The following is a 21,436-nucleotide window of genomic DNA, read 5'->3' as shown; positions in this document are numbered from 1 at the left end:
AAGGAACATCATTCCAACAGTAAAATATGGTGCTAGTAGTGTGATGGTCTGGCAGCTGTTTTGCTGCCTCAGGACCTGAAAGACTTGTTGTGATAAATGGAACCATGAATTCATGAATTTTAGACCTCTCTGCATTTAATCACACTTGTTATTAACCTCTGTCTCTCTTCCACAGCATGTCTTTTGTTCTGTCTTCCTTCTCTCACCCCAACCGGTCGCAGCATATTGGCCCCGCCCCTCCCTGAGCCTGGTTCTGCCGGAGGTTTCTTCCTGTTAAAAGGGAGTTTTTCCTTCTCACTGTCGCCAAAGTGCTCGTCCATAGGGGCTGATATGACTGTTGGCTTTTTTTCTGTATGTATTATTGTAGGGACTATCTTGCAATATAAAGCACTTTGAGGTGCATGTTGTTGTGATTTGGTGCTGCATAAATAGAATTAAATTAAATTCTGCTTTCTACCTAAACATCCTGAAGGAGAATGACGGGATATCTGTTCATGACCTTAAGCTGAAGTGTACTTGGGTTCTTTTTAGGAGATGTCTTTGTTTTGACATCTCATGTTCAAATCTTTAAATTTCTACTTTTTCTTGTTTGTAATATCTAGTAGGAAATGAAAGAGGTGCAACACGGACACTGGCTTCACTTACAAGCCAAAGACAAATGCCATTATACAGCTAAAGAGTTATTGCAATGACAATGAAACAATGTTAATGTCTGCTGGCTGTTTGTGCAGTCTGCTTCACAAACAGCTGCCGTCATCGAGTCAAATGCAGAAGGAATGATGGATCCTTGGCAGAGCTGGGCTCTGACTTGCTGCCACGTGCAGCTTCCTACAGCTCTGAAATGTGATATTAGGAGCTGCTGTCACACTGACACAGCCAGCTACTGAGGGAGGAAGACATCCTGGCACACTGTGAATGGCTGAGATTAAAGATGACTCATGCATAAATAGACAAAAAGTTATGTCTTCAAACCTGACATTGTGAGTTTTTGTAAGTCTTGCTTACAGTTTAATTCTTGGTATTAGGTTGATGGAAGCATAAAATCTGAAACCCATCAACCCATTTTCCCTCATTGCTATTGGTTTATTACTGCATTAATGTCATCATATTACCATGTTTATGTTAAAATATTACACAAATATCATTTTATCATTTTATTGGTAGCAGGTTACTGTCTAAAATACACTATTTTAGTGACACTAAATGGTTTTGACTCATATGTAATTTTAACTGTCATTCATCCACACCAGCAATGCTTTTTTTTTACTCATCATTATATGTTTGAACAGGAGAGTAGCATTTTGTGATTTTTATTTAAAGATGCAAAGACTACCTGCTTACAATACCAGGCTGCAGGACATTATTTTAACATTAGCTGCACCTCCTGTTCACACTCACCTTGGAAAAACTCCAATATAAACACTTAGCTGCCCACATTAAACTTTTAAACCGTTGCATGTGGAGAGACACAGACACATAAAGAAAATCCAGACAGCAAAATGAAAAACAGCTCGATTACTAAATAACTGATGATTGACACAGCCTTTCACTGTGACATACATACGAAAAATATACTAATCACAATATGATGTCTCATTTCACGCAGCACTTGTCCTATTAGCCTCATTTTTATATTGCTCACAAAAGGCCCGTGTGATTTACTATCACAAAGGCACCATTTGTTGTAAGGGAACTCCAAATACCACACTGGAACATTCTGATCTCAGGTTCAGCAACGGGATGACCAAAGTATGATAGGATGAACACACACACACACACACACACACAGAAAACCCACCCCCAGCTCAAAAGACACTTTACACTAGCTGTGGGAATGGGCAAAGTGGCTGCACTGACTGACCACACACTTAAAATTCCTGCCTGCGAGAGGCTTCCATTACCTTTCAGGGCCTGGAAAACAACACTCTCACACAGACACACTATACAGGAGACGCATGCACGTAGATTGAAAAAGGTGAGTGCAACTGTTTGGTGTGCAGTGACACGTGTGTCCTATATTTATACACGTATGTCTATTATAGCTTTATGTGCTTGTAAATGACACCAAGAGAGATGTGCGAAACATACTTATGAGATGTCTCCATCTGTAAAGATCGATTTTGAGTTCTCTTTATAATGGGAGAGTGGAATTCTGAAACACAATATTTCTCCAGTAAATAAGATTTAAAAGTAGTTGACCTGTGGGTACGGTGGATTTGTAGGGCTAAACATTTATTTATTTTTTATTAGTCCTTTTTTTATCCAGGTAAAAAAAAATCTCATTGAGATTAAAAATCTCATTTCCAAGAGAGACCTGGCATCATGGCAACAAAAGTCAAAATACATATACCACGTAAGTATATAGCATTAAAAACAAATACAATATCCCATACCAACATGTGTAAAATATACAATAACAGATCAAATTAAGAGTACATTAAAAACTATCACACTGAGTAAAAGAGTTATTCTCTCGTTCCTTTAAGACAGACTTCAACTCTCCCAAGGTAACCAATTCTGATCATTTCATTTCCTTCTGCAGATTATTCCAGGAAGCAGGGGCAGCGTTTTAAAAGCCTTTTCCCCCAATTCTGTTCTGATTTTTGGGACAATCAATTGTATGATATTGTGAGAACGAAGGCTGTATTGGTTGTGGTTTTCCCCATTACCAACATAATGGGGAAAAAGGTCCTCTTACCTTAAGAGTATGTAAAAAGGTAAGTGTCTTCAAAAGGGTGGGACTGACCTAAATATGTGTGTCATTTATTCATCATGTGCATGAATGTCATGGCAATGTCATGGAGCTTTTAATGATTTCTCTGAACTGTTCAATTTTTTTTAAAGTTTCCAGTTCTTGGCAGGCTTGAGCCTTGGGTTGTTCCTGAACACCCTAACCAATTTCCTCTCATTTCAGGAAACAGTTTTGGGTTTTCTTCTAGATTTTTGGCAAAGTGTGGACATATACAAATAACTTGTATTTGTAACCAGTTGAAATGAATTGAGCCAAAGATCAGAATTTACAGATGTTTAGAAATGACACCAAGAGACCTTCCCAAATGGGAAGTAAACTTACAGTTCTACGTCTTAGATTTTCAACGAGTTACTTGGACTTTCCTCTTGTTCTGCATATTGGTCAACCCAGCGACTGCTATCAAACCAATCCTTTATATGCTAGCAAAAAGAAACTACCGGTTGTATTCACTCATCGCCACTAAGAAATGAGCACTTGTCCCTGTCAAATTAGAAGATATTGTAGAACCTTTAATCTACTGAAAGCTAAGAAGCAATTAAATAACTTAAAACTGCAACACTGAAGAAAGAAATATGTTAAACAGTCTTGTTACTGCATACTGTATTGTGCTGAGTACATTAATAATTCGTCACATTAAAGGCTGACGGTCTTCACTCTTTATCACTTTGTATTTGTTTTGGGTTTGAAAACTAAGAAAAAACCTGTCTGTATATAAACATATGTCCATCCATCTCTTCCTTAGCAAACTCCACATCTGCGCTTGCTATTCACAACATTACAGATTCTTTAGTCATTTGGTTGAACTATTCTCATGTTTTTGCTAAAAAACAATCTTTGTTCCCCTAGACTGACTTGGCCCCTACTTGGGGAGAGGGACATACACATGCACTGAAATGCTTGGAAGGATGCAATCTTAAGCGTCTTAAAGTTTAATCACCACAAATCCTTATACTAAACCTAGCAAAACCTAGTTCGTCACTGCCTTTGACTTAAGCGCTAACTCATTATCCACTTGTCACCTACATCCAACGCTTAAAACAACAAATCCTTAAGAAGTATTTGATTGAATGTTTTTAAAGCACCATTTTTATATAAACTGTTCTGGTCAAATGACTTTGCTTATGTTAAGTCAAGGCCTCTGATGATGCACCAGAATGTGCAGGACACCTTTTCACGTTATTGTATGCTTTCAAAAACACATCTCAGTTGCAAAGTCTCAAAAATTTGGTTGCTTTTGTCAGTTTTCTGTTAATGTCATGAAAGTCAGCAGAACTGCAAAGTTCCTTTTTTAAGTGCCGCAGGCCCGATTTATTGACACATGGCTCAGTGGTGCTTAGAAGGTCACAGTATATTAATGGCAGTGACTTTATGTGCTTAATGAATAAGCTGCTCTCAAAGCCATGTTTCTCCCACTTGCTAGTTTTAGGAAATACCAAAGTAAAAAATGAAATCTGTTATTTGCATTCTGCTCCACATGCTAATTTCTTACTTGCATGAGGTGCAAACAAAGCAGCGTGGGTGGTAGGTCTTGCCCAGCGCGGACACGACCTCCCCTTCGATGAAGTCCTGGCAGCTGAAGCAGCGAGTTCCATACAGCCGCTGGTAGTCCAGAGTACAGATGTAGTCACCCTGCCGCACAAAGAATCCTCCCTGGGCCAGCTCACAGCCACATACTGGAAAAAGAGAGGAACAAATAGTCAGAGGTTATAGCCAGGAGACAAGAAACATGTAGGGAAGGGTGGAATTAGGAAATAACCAAATGGATAAAAAAAGGGAAAAGAAGCAGACATCAGAATTTGTTCTCCCTTTTTTCCTTAATTATCAGTTTTTAAAAGCAAGCCAAATGAATATATAGTGTATAGGTTTAATTCAACAGACATAGGACTGTATAGTAAACAAAACAAAGATATGAAAAAACAAATGAATTTTATATTATAATTTTATTGCTCACAGTGAAAGAGGCAGAAGATATTGCCTTTTTATCCCTTGGCTATTTATTTAAAAATAACTTAACCTCAGTTAGTAACAGCTCCACAAAAGGCCAAAATAAACAACCGTGGAAACTTTGGATGATAGTGAATGAATTTGCATTTTTCAGAGATCTAAAACAACATATCAGAAACCTGTTAGGCATCCACTTTATTAAATGCTACACCCTAGAAATACAAGAAATGTGGAGAAAAAAAAAGTAGGGGAATGAACTTTAAAAAAACCCACCTGACTGGGAAAATACACATCAGTCACATGCAACACACCCACCAATCAGCTGATTCACAACCTGTGAACAACCCAGCAATGAAATTAGGGCGCATAAAAAAACAAAAAAACAAAATCATCCAAACTGGTGGTGGATGCAACACAAAGTCTTCCTAACTTCAAAATGTATGCTCTATGCTCAAAGACAAATCTGCATGCACCATTAGAATGGGAACTCCACAAGTTCGTTTAAGAGGCGAGGGTAAAGTTTTAATCTAAATCTAGACAGCCACTTCTATACTTTTATAATTAATCTCTTTTATATTACTTTTATAAAACAAAGTCAGAAAAATCCACAGAGTTTAAAGTAAAAGAAAGACACGGTATTGTGGTACGCAGAGCCAGTTTGAGACGTCTGATTGTTTTCTTCAGTAGGGTCTCGTGAGCATGGGTGTGTTATTAGCCCGTGTGCAAATAATAAACCGTGTCTGCTTGTCTGCCTTTGAACAAAACATGACAGGATCTCACCCTGATTACACACAGCAAACATAGCAACCATATGACATCACAGAGCTGCTATGCCCTGAGGGAAAGCTTTGCTTTATTTTTCCTCTCCATTAGCAAAAACAAAACCCCTCCTGCCTTTCCCCCCAATTCTTTCTTTCTGGAAAAAACAACAGGAAAGACACATGATAGAAGTTTGTGCTGCTTTGTGTCATGCCTGGACACTGCTCAGTGAACCTTTACACACTTAAACTTGCAGGGATGTCCAAAAGTTCACTATATGGACAAAAGTGCCACACCTCTTTATCTTTGAATTAAGGTGTTTTGTAAATTCCATTGCAACAAGTGTATAACATCAAGCACCTATCCATGCAGTCTGCCTTTACAAAAGAATGTGAAAGAATGTTTGGTACTAAAGAGCTCACTGAACTCGAGCGTGGCACTATAATAGCAAGTCAGTTTGTGAAATTTCTTCCCTCCCGGATATTCCATCATCAATTGTAAGCGGCATTGATGCAAAGTGAAAGCTTTTAAGGACCAAGTGGCAGACCACGTAAAGTTGTAGAGTGATGTTGCTGAGTACAGAGGGACATAGTGGATGAGAAATAGCTAATGCTCTGCTGACTTAATAACTTCTTCTGCTCTTAACATCAGCACAAAAACTGTGAACCAGGAGCTTCATTGCATGAGTATTCATGGCTGTGCTTTTGTCCATGTCTCTAGCGCATGCTCTTAGCACAAATTCACACACATACTTGCATGAACATTGGAAGGTGTGTGTCAGCAAACTTGCATAAAAACAGTGTTGATGAGTTTTTCCAGTGGTAATTAAGATCCATTTCACTGGTAGACAGGTCAAACCAGTAAATTTAACCAAGCCTAAGTTTCTGTCATTAACTGGTTAATGACCAGCATCCCTCATGTGCTCAAATCAGTATATGTTTTTTATTGTTATCACATAAATTTAATCAAAATAAACATATTAAACAAAAAAATGTCTGCATTCATTTTGCTTTTTAAAAACATCAACAAAAAGAAAAAAGTATCCTCTGTAAATCGCCACCTTAGTGTGGTAGAGGTGTGTCCAAGTGCTACTAGGGGCTTTTTGTAGGGTCTCTCAAGGCAACTTTGTCAAAAAAAACAAAACAAAAGAAGACTTTTTCACACGACCCTCTACGTAAATATCAAGGGACCCAGGAACAGGGATACCAGGGTCCCACTCTGGAACCAGGCCTGGGGATGAGCTTGAAAGAAGGTTTAGCCCACTGGGTACAGCAATAATTTTCTTCACTGACATACATTAAACTAAAACTACAACATTTTACTGTGATTCTGATTCTGAATGATACGTTGGATAACTTTTGTGGAGCATTTGCACAATTTCTCTTTTTTTCATCAAGCTCTACCAGGGCTTATGATGTGCTAATAAAACAACAATACAAGCAGGAATGTTTTCGCAGGAAGACAAACTTTTCCAGCAGCTGCAATCAATTCCCTTTCATCCGGTTCAGAAATTTGGCAACCTGTCTACAATGAGATAATGCTCAGATTTGATGGAATAAACACCACTACATGGTAACTCTGAGTGGATGGATAGGTGGAGTCATGTTTCGAGGAATAAAATATAACCACAGAAACAATAATTCAGCAAAGCCTCTTTTGAAATGCTCTGAGACAGTCAGTATAAAATTTGGAAGCCAAGTGCCCACAAAGACACTACACAAGGAGCTTTTGTCCTTTTCGTCCAACACCAAAAGGACAACAGGACTCAAGTAATTCTACGAACATTAGGATTTAGAACAGGTTTCGTGCGATTCAGTTAAATTGGGAAAGAACAGCTAAGAGACTGTTTATAAATGACTTAAGACTGCTTTTAAAAGACTTCGGACTTGAGTCTTCAGAAATGATGTGGACTTCTATGAGACATTTAAGGTTTAGGAACTCAGAATCTTTGAGACTTAATGTAAATGTCCTTTAATACACATGAGGCTTGATTCAGAATTTTTTCAAATGACATAAGTCTTGAAGTAAGACTTTAGACTGACAGACTTGAGACTGTGAGAGAAAATAAAACAAGAAAACAGCTTTGCTATTGAGCAACATAGAAAGAGACATAGTGGGCAGAAACCTATAGAGAAACAGACGTCCTCACTCAGTCCTAAATGCTGTTTCCCATCAGCTCATCTTTCAATCCCTGTATATTTATACCTACACTGCCAGTTGGCACACAGGCTTTTCTCCTCTCTGTATCATAACTTATTTGCTTAAGCAGCTCAACACTTGAGTCTTTATGAGCTCATCCTTCATTGATAACTCTTCCACAAAACATTAAAGGTGACAGCACACTAAATCGTTGTATGTTATTTGTTTAATGGGAAGCAGAGTAACATAGTTCATATATTGCAGATTACTCAAAGTTACTGTAAACTTGCCTCTAATGCAGATCAAAAGGTTTTTGCCTGACTACATGACATACCGTCTCATTGCAAACTGGAATGTGTATTACGAATGCAGGGGGTGGGGCATATGTTGAAAGCCAGATAAAGTTGAATAAACTCAGTAGACATGGAAATAAAAATCAGTGCACTGATTTGTCCATATTTAGAATTCTAACATCAGTGGTGTACTTGGTAAAACTGTAACTTGTTATAAAGTAATACAGAAATGCTTTCCATCTTTTTCCATGGAGTTAAAGAAAAACTGGTGTTTTAATTGATGTGACCAAAAATGTAAAAAAACCCAAGAAATTGTTAACAGCCACATGAACGTGTCAGAATTAGCCTTGAACTCTGAACTCTGAACTCAGAAGAACAAAAATGGTGTCATTTTAGAATAATCTAATCTCCATGACAACAGAAGGTGAGTTTGTGGGTGTTTTCACTGGACTCGGACCAAAGAAGACGAGATCACGATGGATCTTATTAGACACGTTGTCCTGAGACTCAGCTGATAAGAACAGAACATGTCCGGGCGCTGAACTGCAAAAACAAAAAACTGCAACAAATACAAGAGGTTTTCAACTTTTTAGCTCGGGCTACACAGAAGTGCGTCTGTTTGCACATTAATCCTTTTAATCCTCTGACACACCACACACCATAAGCATGGAATATCTATGTCATAATTAGAAGCAATAACAACATCAAGAAAGCTACCTGCTCTCAATATGTCAGCGTGATGTAGGTTTACGGGTTACACTACAGTAGAAAGATGCTTACAATGTCTTCTGGCTGACAGATATTACTTTACAAAAACAAGACTGTTTCTGTCTCTGAAGGCTTATCTCATGCACAGTGAAGGCACTTGCGTAACTCCAAATGACTTGAGAGGAATTCAGTGTGTTGTGAATGTGCTTCCCTCATGCTAAATGAGGTCTGTTTAGCTTTTCCTCGAACGGAATGGATGGATGTACAACCAACTTACCCTGTTGTGGTCTATAAATAAAATATGGTGCATCTGTTTTCTCATGTACAAGTGAGGTCTAGTGAGAGAGAAAAGTAACAGATTTAAAACTCTGGAGAAGAAACTAAGTCAAAAATAATGCTGGGTATCCTAAAAATATCCTACTAAAAATATTAAAAATGTCCTAAATATATTTAATTTTGACACAACGAAATAAAAGACGGCTAGCAATGGCTAACTGACTCACTAATCAGATTGTGGTCTTTTTTTTGACTCACTTCTGATTTGAAGCTGCATTGTTGATATAGATTGAAATAACATTCTGCTTATCTCCAAAGTTGATTCTGTTCATCTGGACGTAGTGTTTTCAGTGGGAGAAACGTTTCGTCACCCATCCAAGTGACTTCTTCAGTCTCAGCTGACTGCAGGTTTCCCCAATCTTATAAACAGTACATTTTGTATGTGTGTAAATGGGTGAATTACTGAATGTAGTGTAAAGCGCTTTGGGGTCCTTAGGGACTAAGTAAAGCGCTATACATACATGCCATTTACCATTTTACCTTTGCATAATGACTGAAACCAGCCCACTGAATGAACAAAGCGATTGTTTAAATCTTTACAGATTTTACAGTTTTGTAAGGCAACTTTAACCTTAACCTTTGTTGGCTCATCGTTTAGTTGTTCAGCCCAACTCCCCACTGTTTTGGTTGACCGGCTAGCAACAGCCGCCTCCTAATTAAGTACAAAAAGCTAAGCTAAACTGCATGCCACAAAGTAAAAGATAAAAGAAAGAGTTAACAACTACTATAAAATTTAGCTGTATATAGTGCAGCTAAGAAGGCAGATATTTTTCTCAAAGGAGAAACAAACAAAGCTAACATGCTATTGTTCGTTCATGTGTCAAGAGCACCTGGCTGCAGCCACTATGGAGCTCCACAGTGGCAATAACAGGTGTGGACCTCCACACACAGTATGGTTAGGGTTCCATGTTGGTTTTTTTGGGCTTTTTACAGCTTTATTTGAAAGGGTAAATTGAAAAATGACAGGAAAGCTGAGGGAGTGTGAGCAGGGAACACAGGTGGCAAAGGGCTGTGGGTTGGATTTGAGCCATGCAGCATATGCAGCGTCTATATGAATGACTAGATAGCTTTCAGTCAAGATGGCATCCACTTATTGCATTCACCCACAATATTTTTTACAGTTTGAATTAAGACCAGTTTCAAGAAAATCAGTTTTCAAATGTTCACAAGTAATGTACCCAAGTACTGTTTTGGGATTTTGTGTGAGTGTTTTTCCAAAAAACATTAAGATGTTCTGTCTTTATACATCCTTCATCCTCAGAGGCCCTATATACTGACATGCTGTGTCGTTACAAGAAGGTGACCTTGACTCTTTGTGTGTGATCAGGGTTAAATATACATGTGGCATGTGCTCGCTGCTATAAATGTAAGACCCTGACTGCAGCTTGTGTTTTACAATGAATCACCACTCAATTCAACTTTATTTATATATAGCGCCAAATCACAACAACTGTTGCCTCAAGGCGCTTCATGCACACGTGTGGGGTGGGATCGTTGGGGTGTGGGTAGGACGTTGTCAATACCAATCCATTTCACAACCTTAATTATAGCATCTTCAGTCTGCTTACACTGATTTTTTACAGGCTAATTGAATTGTACTTGGGAAAGAAAATCCAAGGTTGATTATTCTAATATGTTAAATGCTTGCTGTACAGACGAGGGAGGTCTATTTTCTACTTGAAGGTGAACACTCCACACCGTCCGTCCACCCTCCCAATAGCACCCCTAATACACATGTGCTTGAGGTCAGCTCCCCCAGCTATTGGGCTGGTCATTGAGCTGATGCACACACGCGCACACACTTCCCCTAAATATGTTCTGGTTAGTTGGCTTCCAAGAAGGAGACAATTCAATAGCCAACACCCAACTGAGAACATCACAACCATCTGCTATTATAACATCAATGACTGGACTGCGAGGACCTTAACATGTGGCCAGCACCGTCTATTTACTTCCAGGAAGAAGCACAGACTGGTTAGGTAATTGTACAAAAAAAACAATGCAGTCTATAAATATGTCAAAACACTCTGCGTAAAGGCTGTAATTGCATACAACACAGAGTGGAAACCCCATTGTAACCTGCTTCTTAATGACTTTGGACTTGGTTTATTTATTCAAATAATGATATCGGTAAGCAAGTAGTTTATTTTTGTAGTAATAGCCGGAGCTAGCTATATGATAACCCGACGGGGGGGGCTGAGATAGATTTTCGTCGCCCGACCGGAGATATCGCTAGCTCCGGGACGTCGGGCTAGCGATTTTGCGAGCCCTGCTGTTGGTTTATTCTCTAAATCTAATCTTTCACTAAGTTCTATGTTGTATACGACTAATACTATTTAAATTGTGTGTGTTAGACAACACAATGCACACTTGAGGGCATTCTCATTCCCAGCGCATAACATACCAACAATTTGTCACATCCCGAGGTGTCTTATAGTTCCTATGACACGCTCCAGATTGTGGATGGAATCCAACAGAATGACACTTGTGGTGGTAACATACGCTCCAGCCGTGTATTTCAGCCCTAACCTTAACCATAACCTTAACCGTAACCGTATCTCATAGTGTTTTCCAAAGCGATTGATGATCAGAATGTAAAATAAATGTAGATCATAGGTTCATTCCAAACGGTTCTCATGTCTCTGAATAAATAACGTGCAGACATTTTGTCCGCCGAAAGCGTAACATACCAACGATTTGTCACATAATGTCGGTATGTTACGTTTTGGGATGAAAACATGTTGGCACACATTGGGACAATTCGCAGTACATGCTGGGAAACTATATACTACACATCAGGTAGAATAGACCCTAAAAGGAAGAACTGCAATGGGCCTTAGCTCTTGCAGATTTGATACAGAAAAAAGGGAGAAATATATTTAACATTTACTAGAACTATGAAAAGTTTGAAAAAAATGTTCTGAAGCTACTGAATGGCATAATTTAAAGCAAAAAAAAAAAAAAATCAACTAATTTCCTGTAAAGCACATGTTCAGTTTCCCTCTGTTTCTTAGCTGCGGACTTCCTAACACTTCTCATTTATCTGTTTTAGGGTGTGTCCACATATTTTCACATTTGAGTATTCCCCGCTGTATTCAAATGCTGTTTGGATGATGTGATGGCCATTCAAGCGAGTAAAAACAGAAAGGGGATAAATGTCTGTCTGAGCTGTTCGGCCAGGTCGTATTGTCTGCAGCTGTCTGCTGTTGATGGGGTCTCACTGCTAGATTAAAGATATATGAGACACAGACAAAACAGGATATACAGAAGGCCACAGTCTTCACACTTCCTCAAGCACACACTTAGGTGTTGCTGGAAGCTACAATAAAAACACCAATTAGTGCTCATCACTAATGAAGGGGGTGGGTGGTTGGGATGTTTGTCAAATGTTTATAATAAAATAAGAAAGACAAAGTCCTCTTCTTTCTTTAAAAATATATTTAAGACAATTAAAGTTCTATGTGGGACTTTATCCCACATATGCCACATATGATTTTCAATGATTCATCTTCAACTTGGAGGGTTACGTGAATCCAGTGAAGTGTTTCAGAAAATTAGCTTATCTGGTCCAACCACATTCAATTTATTTATATAGCAACAAATTACAGTTTCCTCAATGCGGTAAAGACTCCATAATAATACAGAAAAAAGACCACCCCAATCAGCCAGCACTTGACGATAATGGGAAGGAAAAACTTTAGTTTAATTCTTACAAATTTTAACAAGAAGAAACCTCCAGCAGATTTAGGCATTGGGAGGGGCATCTATCACCAGCTTGGGTTGAGGGGAGAGAGACAGATCCAATATGAGACACAGATTTCAATTCAGTTCTTATTTTGTTTCTAATATTTTTCTGTTTTTAGTCTAATGCAGTCCCCAGAAGTTGTTATATTTTTTCTATGTCAGTTGTTAATAATATTTTGATGTTGATATCTCAAAAAGTATATTTTTTATATGCTGTCAGTTGGTTTCTATCAGTGAGTGATGCCACGTGGTTCTGGTTATCTTCTCATTCATTACCCTTTGAGGCTTTTGCAGATGTTTCCTTTTATGTAATGAAAGCTCTTGTTTGTGATTGGCATTTGGGCCTCACCTGGTTTCTATATATTGTCACTCCTCTTTGTTTCAAATTACACTGATGATGTCTTATCTTTGAAACCCGTCTAAATATAGTGAAATACATTCATTAGAAGGTACTTGTACTGTCTTAATCACTTTAGTAAGTAACTGCTGTCACTTGAAAGCACACTGTCAGTTGTATATGCTGAATATATGTTACTACTATGTATATTATGATAAACCTGCAGAAATCTTGATATATTAAATAGAGCTAGCTGAGCTTTGAGGTTTCCTTGCTTCAGATCTGGCCACTGTTAACCTCTTGGCTAACACCCAGGCTAAAGGCAACTGATGATAATACTGTAATAAAATCAGGGGCCATGATTCTCTTCCATGACGCATGCACTGAGAGAAAAACCTAAAATCTTAATGAGCATTACACTTTGTTGAATTAGGCTGCTACCACTCCTTTGGGTGTCTCCTCTTTTCTTTGATGTTAAATTTCCAACTGCGGATTGAAAAGCGCCATTGCCACTAAGCCTGCTATGGTTTATTTTATTGGCATACTCAAACGTTTCAAACTCCTATCATTCCACATCTGGAAGTTTTAATAACTAACCGAACCTGACTCCCCACCTAGCGCTCACAATGCTGGGATAATCAGCACATTTAACAGGCCAGATTCGTTGGAAATTGAATTACTGTGGTCATGCTTTAGATTTATAGATGGGAGGAACAGCCAAGCACTTTTGGGTGGGGTAAAGAGAACCCTTACATAGCTCCTCTGACTGTTGTGTGTTGGTATTAGCATACTCACTGAATACTTGGCATGAATCACCTCAATTTGCTCATTTTTTTTCAAACCAATCATAAAAGCTCTTCATGAAGGAACAGCTCAATCAGTAAAGCGTGACAGCTTAATAGATGCTGTCATTATTGACAAATCAGACTTTTTAAATTAATAGCCACAAAGATGACATTTTTATTAACTATTTTGTGCCATACAGGCTATAAATACAGTATAAATACAGTAGTCTGTAGCATGCACCATAATATGCAGTGTTGGTCTACACAACAATAATGGCCAAAACTATGCTACAACTAAATGCTAAATCTAAGCTACAACTTGCAGTAAAAAGGAATCATCTGTTAAGTTAAACAAAAACAAGCTGACCACTGAGTGCAGTACACTTATAACCTTGTGATGGCAATGCAAACACTGCCACTTTATCACCTGATAACAGAGTTAAAGATGGAGGTGGTGGTAATGGCGGGGCGTAAATGTACAGACAGGGAGTCTGCTGGTCAGTGTAAGATTAAACTCCAGGAAGCTGCCGACACTTTAGCGACCCCAACCATTGCCTAGCAACCGGAGCGTGTGTTGACAACAACAGCAGTCTGACACAAGAATCGAGCTGGGAGTCTGGCCTGGGAGTGGTGAAAATACACACTCAAAGTCACATGTGAAAAGAAAAAAGAAAAACATCCACCACCCACCCACAAGCACACACATACACACAAATGGAACATGCTCACATTTCAAGTTTCTGACACTTGCAGCTAGCCTCCCAGATTATATGTACAACGAAAAAATCCCCTCACTCCCACCCTACCCCTCAATTACACACACACACACACACACGCACTCACACTCACACCTACAGCTGGTTAGCTTTGACCAATCCATTAATAATGACTGTATTGCTCAACTGTAGATGTGCTATCACAGTACATAGAAAAACGATAAACCAATGCTTTTTTATTCAGTCCTCTAAATCTCAGCCACATGGTGTCTAACTAGATACTATTGCTGGCATTACCCTGGCCTCCAGTAATGCTGTGAGGATTCTTGGAGTGACTATTGACCAGGATATGTGCTGCAATATGCACATTAACACACACAATATTGCAAAAAAATTTGTAACATCCCATCTCATTGTGCAGTTCGTGCATCTGCATTATGTCTTGGCTGTGGCTCTGATTTGGTGTTACATACCTTTGCAGATGAAACACTTAATGTGAAAGTGTTTATTCTGAACTCGGAGTGCCTCCCCTTTGCAGGGCTTTCCACAGTTCTGGCAGGCGACAGGTCCTCCACTGCTACCCTGCTTCTGTTTCTGCTTCTGTTGCTCCAGAGGGCTGTGGACAGCCTGCTGCTGAAACACTGGAGGGGGCACACACAGGGACACAGAAAAGGATATTAGATTATACTGTAGAAGATATATGTGTTTGGAGTAATACTCCTAATATATGGTAGAAAACTGCTTATAAGGTTGATAAAATCCAAAGTGATTTGTTTAATTTCTATGAGCCCTTTATTCATATCTTATACTTGTATCTCATGACTAATAAACACCTAAAAATCTTATGTGCAATGTCAGATTTCATTGCTAAAATAGAAAACAGTGCTTTGATCCAAAAATATCCAACTCAACACTCTGACTGTGACACAAAGATATAAATATAACATTCTCATTTGTTTTTCTTTGTTCTGAGTCTCAACGCTGAAACAGGTTTTAAATTCATAATTTCCTGGCAGGTAGGATTGTCTTCTTACTCTACTCTCTATTGAGCCATTTGCTATCTTGAGCAATTCAGTGTTTCAAATCATCAAACAAATCATATTAGAGTACTACAACCTGAGTCAATACTAACAGGGGCTTCATGTATTAAGGGGGAATAAAATCCAAACCTACCTGGCCCTATCTGAAAAAGTCATTTTGTGATCTTATTGGTCAGCAGTGGTTTTAACCTTGGAATGCTTCCATAAATGCAATTTTTGCTTGGTCTCTTTGTTGTTGCTGAATCATGAACACTGACATTAAATGAGGCAAGTGAAGACTGCAGTTCTTTAGATGTTTTGGGTTCTTTTGTGACCTTGTCAATGGGTTGCCAATGCAACATAATAATGGCAGGCCAACCACTCTCGGGAAGGTTCACAACTGACCACAGGTTGTTCCAAGTTTCCTCAACTTGAGGATAATAGTTCCAAAACCTTAGAAGTGGCTTTGTAACCCGTTCCAGACTAATATCAATAACTCTGTTTCTCAGCAGTTTCTTTAGTCTATGTCATGATGTGTTGCTTTTAGCCTACTTCAACTTGATCTAATAGATCTGCCAGTAATCAGGCCTGAAAAACTACTATTAGTATGTCGGAAGGGACAAATATTCCTTCATGGCATGTTTTGCTAACAGGCACACAGTAGAAATCATAGAAAGTCTAAATAAACCCTATAGTAAATGGACTTTACAACTTCTTTCTTCTCTTTGTTTGTTCCACACAGGAAGGAGGGAGTGAATCAAGAGATTTGACACCAGCAAAGAAAAACATCAAACCAGCCACAGTAACAAAAACCAAAACACAGACACACACATTGTAAGACCCTGACATGTCCATCCCAACAGTTCTATCAATACACCTCACCCCTTTGCCCTTTCATCGTAAGCCTAGCAGAACAGGCTCGCATGCTGATCTGCCTTTCAGTACTGACTGGGAGATCAGCTAAACAAAAGGCCCTTTGTGTTCTCAGGAAACATTTGTGTCGTCAGACCGGTTTCATCAGGCCTCCATGGTTACCAATAATTGGGCTCCGAAAGGGGAGTTCATCAAATGAATTGATTCAGAGAAAGAGAAACAGAAGAAAGCTCACGGATAATAACAGTGAGCCACGCAGAGCTACTTTTTGGGAGCTAACCAAGAACTTGTTGCTGGTAAACATTATCGTTCATCCCACTTTACTCACTTCATTGGATGTTAATTAGTTGTTCTATTGGGATAATGTTGTATTAATGCTACAGTGTTTTTTAGTTCAACTTAACTGTGTAATCTAGTAAAATGAAGCCAGAAAAAAACATTTCCATAGAAAGTCAAAAGAAAACTTTTCAGTCGAATCCAAATAATTCATTTTCTGTCATTCTTTATTGATCTAATAAAAAACTCTAAATAATTAGCTTTGAGAATGACATGAGAAGATTGATACGAGCCTCATATTTATCAGCAAGCAGATTAAACACACAAAGTAAGTATGGCACGTCTTATAAAAGACAACCATTTATGTGATAAGAAGCTTGTCTGTATGACTAAATCTTTATGAACACATTTGTACATCTGTCAAGTACTGCTAACAAATTAGCAGACTGCAAGCTAGAGTTAGGCATTGTTCAGTAAAAGTCACAGACATTAAAATATAAAATCTCTTAACTCTTACTGAGACATCAAGAAACAAATCAAGCAACTTTCATCTAAGTTGAGTGGGGATCGAAAACTACTTGGCTAGAATTAAGAAAAGATCATTGGTTTATTAGGATTAAAATACAACCTTTGGCTTCAAAAGCCCTTTGGTTTAGGTCAAGCACACCTTCTGCAGCATTAGTTGGTACAGAAGTGTACCCAAGCGCCATTACTATAGGGATGATTATCACTTTTAACAACCAATTAATGGCCAGATATCATCTATAGTAGTGTGTGTGGACTTACAGTAGTGCTAAATGTGAGCAATAGGACATTCTAGACACTAACCATTTCTTCTTAGTTTAAAGAAAGGACATTCTTTAACTGGATCGCTAACTTGAAAATGTGCTGACACCCAAAATGAATAATGGGAATACTAGAGATTTTTAAAATGTTGTCATGTGCAGGAAGTGGGACTTTATTGAAGTTACCATGCAGAACATATATGGGCATGGCAACCAATAAAGACAAGAATTTAGGAGGGGAAACTCTTGAGTCCTTGTTTGAAAAAATACATAAAAAGGTCCAGGACCATGCTAATTGGAACCATCTGGAAAAGACAACAGCCCAAAAGTGAGAAAGTGTCGGGAGGAGGGAGGGCAATAGGGATTTGCCATAACAGGGAAGCCTGGAGGGGTTCTGCCTTCTGATCTGACCTGGCATGTGCTGCTGAACCCTTGCACCTGTTGGGAGGGATCCAGTGTCCAGTGTCACTACTTCCTATTCAAATAGCAAACAGAAGAGGAAGGCAGGGGTGAGGAAGAGACAGGAGCTGATCATTTTTACCAGATGTAAAATCTGGCAAGTTGAACCAGGCATTCAGGCTGTCAGAAGACATTTGTAGCGGTATGTGATAAGGGTTCAATATTCTGTCTGTGCAGGGATTGAGCAATTTACTGTTTATATTTGATGCAGTTAGCTGACAAAAATAAATAAAGAGTGGTCTGCTCCATCCATGTTAAATAACTGCTAAGATCCTTGATCGGTTGCTATTTTCATCTTCGTGTTTAAAAATGCCAAATAATCAATCTAACAATTAATCATCAGTTGTTTTGCAGTAATTCTATTTAGCCCAGTTTGATAGCATGCCTGCCAGGAGATACTACCATTTTTTGTAAAAATGAAAATGAAACTATTTCTCAGAATGGACCACATAATCCCTCATTTAACATCACCCAATGATTAAATGAAAAATAAATCTTAAAAAGAAATTCACAAAGTGCACTCGTATATATTTCTGACCAAGTCATTTCTGTCCCTGCAAGTAACAACCACTGCAGAGGTTAAAGGTTGAGAGTGGAAGTACGGGGATTTTGAAATAATTCATTTGTGAAAATGTAATAAATTTCTATTCTGTGAAGGAAGACAGAAAGTTACTATGCTGTGAGTGGAGAGTCTTCCCCAGGAGTCCGCTACTCCTGCCAGTATCTGATCTTCTCCAGGGGGCCAGTTGTCCCCATCATCAATCAGTTTCACTGGTGCCTGCGTTGGCTGACAGGCGCTACTGCGCTACTGATGCTGTTATCCCAAAGGTCGCGGTCGGGTAGGAAACACTATCTGTGCAATGCAACACACACACTATATATACATATATATATATATATATATATATATATATATATATATATATATATATATATATATATATATATATATAAATAGATATATTTAATATGTGTGTATAATACGCAGAGGCCATTGCTGCCACATATAAGCGCCTTATCTCTAATGCCTTTTCAAGAAGCCATGGTCCAGCTCCTAAAAATAGTGCTCCCTCACACTCACAGGGATCCCATGATGCTCTGCAGCATTCCTTGTGTGAACCATCTGCAGAGGCAGCAGGGGTGGGCAGGAGATCATTATGTTCACAGAACCACAGCAGTAGTACTTTGAGGTTGCTGAGCTGCTGACCTTGGGGACTTTTCATTTTCTTCTTCACACATTTGAAAATATTTGTAAAATCTTTGTAAAAAGCATGAAAGGATCAATGAAAATTCTTTCAACTATTACTGTCACGGTCCTGGGTCATTTTGACCCAGCATTTTCAGTTCTTATATTCCTTTGTATTATGGTTTGTATTCTGATCCTTTTGTCATGCTTTGTTTATTAGTATTATTCTATGTGTCAGTTAGTCTTTGTGAGGGATTAGTTCTTAGGTTGTGTCTCTCGTTTAGTATAAGTTCAGTTCAGTGTCAAGTCTATGTCTGTTTCTTGTTTCCCGTTTTATTGTGAAAGGTTGTGCCTCATCTCAGCGGGTCTAGCTTTGCTCCCCATGTCTCGTTAGCCCAAACCCTCCCAGCTGTGTCTCCCTTCTGTTTTCCATTCCCTGATTACTCCCCTGTGTATATAAGCCCTGTGTTTTCCTGTGTTCCCTGTCGCATCGTACCCTCAACTAGCTGTGTTTCGTCTCCTGCTCCTGCGTTTCGTCTCCTGCTCCAGTTTAGTATTTCTTTTCCAGTGTTTCAGTCCTCGGTTCCTCTGTTCAGACTTTTGTTTGTCTTTTGGTGAGTTTAGTTAGTATGAGGTTTTTTCCAGCAATAAAGCTGCGCTTTAAGTTTCACTTCCGTGTCTGAGTTCTGCATTTTGGGTCCACCACTCCTGCTTGCCTGCCTGCCACACAGCCATGACAATTACTTAAAATTGTTAAAACAAATGCTAAAATGTACTTAGGATGCTGCAACGCATCTTCTAGAAAATCTACGTAGCTACCCAGGTGTTCACAGATTGACAGTGTTTTTTAGGTGGAATATCACGGTGTCAATAAACTACGTTTCTTTAATGAATGTGTAACATTTCTGAAGTATATTTCTGAAGTAATACAAAATCAACTTTGCATGACAACAGAGGTTTAAGAACACTAGTGATTGTTACCAGATTATTTATTTTAGTATTTGAATAAAACATCGACTATGTCAGAATAGTCTCTGCACCAGAGGTCTAAGTGTCACATTTCTGACCAAAGTGGTAAGTCCTCAGAAAATCCAGAATAGCCGGAATGTTTAGGAAACCTAATAAACTAAATTCTGGAATTCAAATACTTTTATTGGGTGTATTCACATCCTCTTAAAGTTACATGCCTAAATAATATGATCAACAACATGTGAGATTTTCTACGGGCTGCTGACACCTTGCTTTACTTTGAAATTGCCATTACTTCATTGCTAAAGAGTTTCCTGTCCTTCACCCTAACAGAACACTCCCTCCATTATCTCACCCTTGTTAGAAGCCAAGAAAAAGACACAAGGCAATTGGCAAAGTTCACTGAATACAACCCCAGTGGTAAAAAGAGGAACATGCAGTTTTTTTGAATTTAGTCAGACATTATGATTTAGGATTTTCCCTGCTTTAAGCCGTCACATCCACCTGCGCAATGGTGCCTGCAACCTGACCCATGCGGCAGTGGATCTCTGACCATGAGGTCAAACACTACAAAAAGCAGACCTTCAACCTCTCTGGCAGATGACACCAGAATACTTTTGCTGGCTTAGTTAAGGCAAACAGAAAAGTACAAGTGCTGACTACCAGTTTTCATAATGCTATGTATTATTCAAGTAACCAGAATAACCACCAGGACATTATTTAAGCAGTCATAAACCACCATAATGGCCCAAAGCAGAGCAAGAATAGGCAACTACTATGCCTTCGTCTGAATGTGGCCTTTGTGTGAGAGCATATGATTCTTTGCCCTTCCTGTGACAGCTGGCTTATTCCACGTGGATGACACAACCCACCGATATGATCCCATGTGTTACTGCAGGAGGCTGCACTGTAATATGTCCATGAATTTGCCTCATTATAAAACAGTGCAAGGTAACGAGCACACTGTGTGTAAACTATATGTAAGCTTTATAGCGTACCTCCAGCTTGTCCAAAGGTTCCATCTCCCATTTCATGACTTTGACCTTAAACAGCTGAGGTCAGTTTTCTTGCCCTCACATGTCTTCAGTATGAACCTGAAGGCTATTGCAGTTGAATAAAAAAGTTCTTAAAGAGGAATATCTCACAGAGTCGGTGAATAATCTACTGCCTCTTTTTTGATGGTATTTTATTATATTTTTAGAAAATTTTAGAAAATATGTCATTATTGATAACAGAAGGGATCCTTGATTGGCAGACAACCTGCTGGTCTTCTAATCCAGAGACACTGTCTTCGATTCCCATTCAATTCTGTAGAGGCAATCAAGACAGTGCGTCAACATCCAGAGCCTTGAGGTA

The 21,436-nt window shown here is 38.8% G+C and overlaps 1 protein-coding gene and 1 long non-coding RNA gene across 16 annotated transcripts in view; one reads left to right on the top strand and one right to left on the bottom strand.

The window, feature by feature from the left end:
* The window catches only part of ablim2 (actin binding LIM protein family, member 2), an 88,518-nt gene that overhangs the window by 42,687 nt on the left and 24,395 nt on the right, over positions 1 to 21,436 (bottom strand). For all 15 annotated transcript variants that reach the window (XM_040016778.1, XM_040016789.1, XM_040016791.1 and 12 more), the window contains 2 exons: positions 14,987 to 15,154; positions 4,242 to 4,425 (listed from right to left, as the gene is read on the bottom strand). In XM_040016778.1, the coding sequence (XP_039872712.1) occupies positions 4,242 to 4,425; positions 14,987 to 15,154 (352 nt within the window). The remainder of the gene's footprint in view (positions 1 to 4,241; positions 4,426 to 14,986; positions 15,155 to 21,436) is intronic.
* Positions 1,240 to 21,051, top strand: LOC120724549. Its single transcript, XR_005693954.1, has 4 exons — positions 1,240 to 2,843; positions 8,495 to 8,500; positions 18,519 to 18,523; positions 21,040 to 21,051. It is a non-coding gene; the product is annotated as an uncharacterized LOC120724549 (long non-coding RNA).

Source organism: Simochromis diagramma, unplaced genomic scaffold, assembly GCF_900408965.1.
Source record: "Simochromis diagramma unplaced genomic scaffold, fSimDia1.1 OVJJ01000695.1, whole genome shotgun sequence".
NCBI lineage: Eukaryota > Metazoa > Chordata > Actinopteri > Cichliformes > Cichlidae > Simochromis > Simochromis diagramma.
This window is presented reverse-complemented; position numbering and strand designations above follow the sequence as displayed.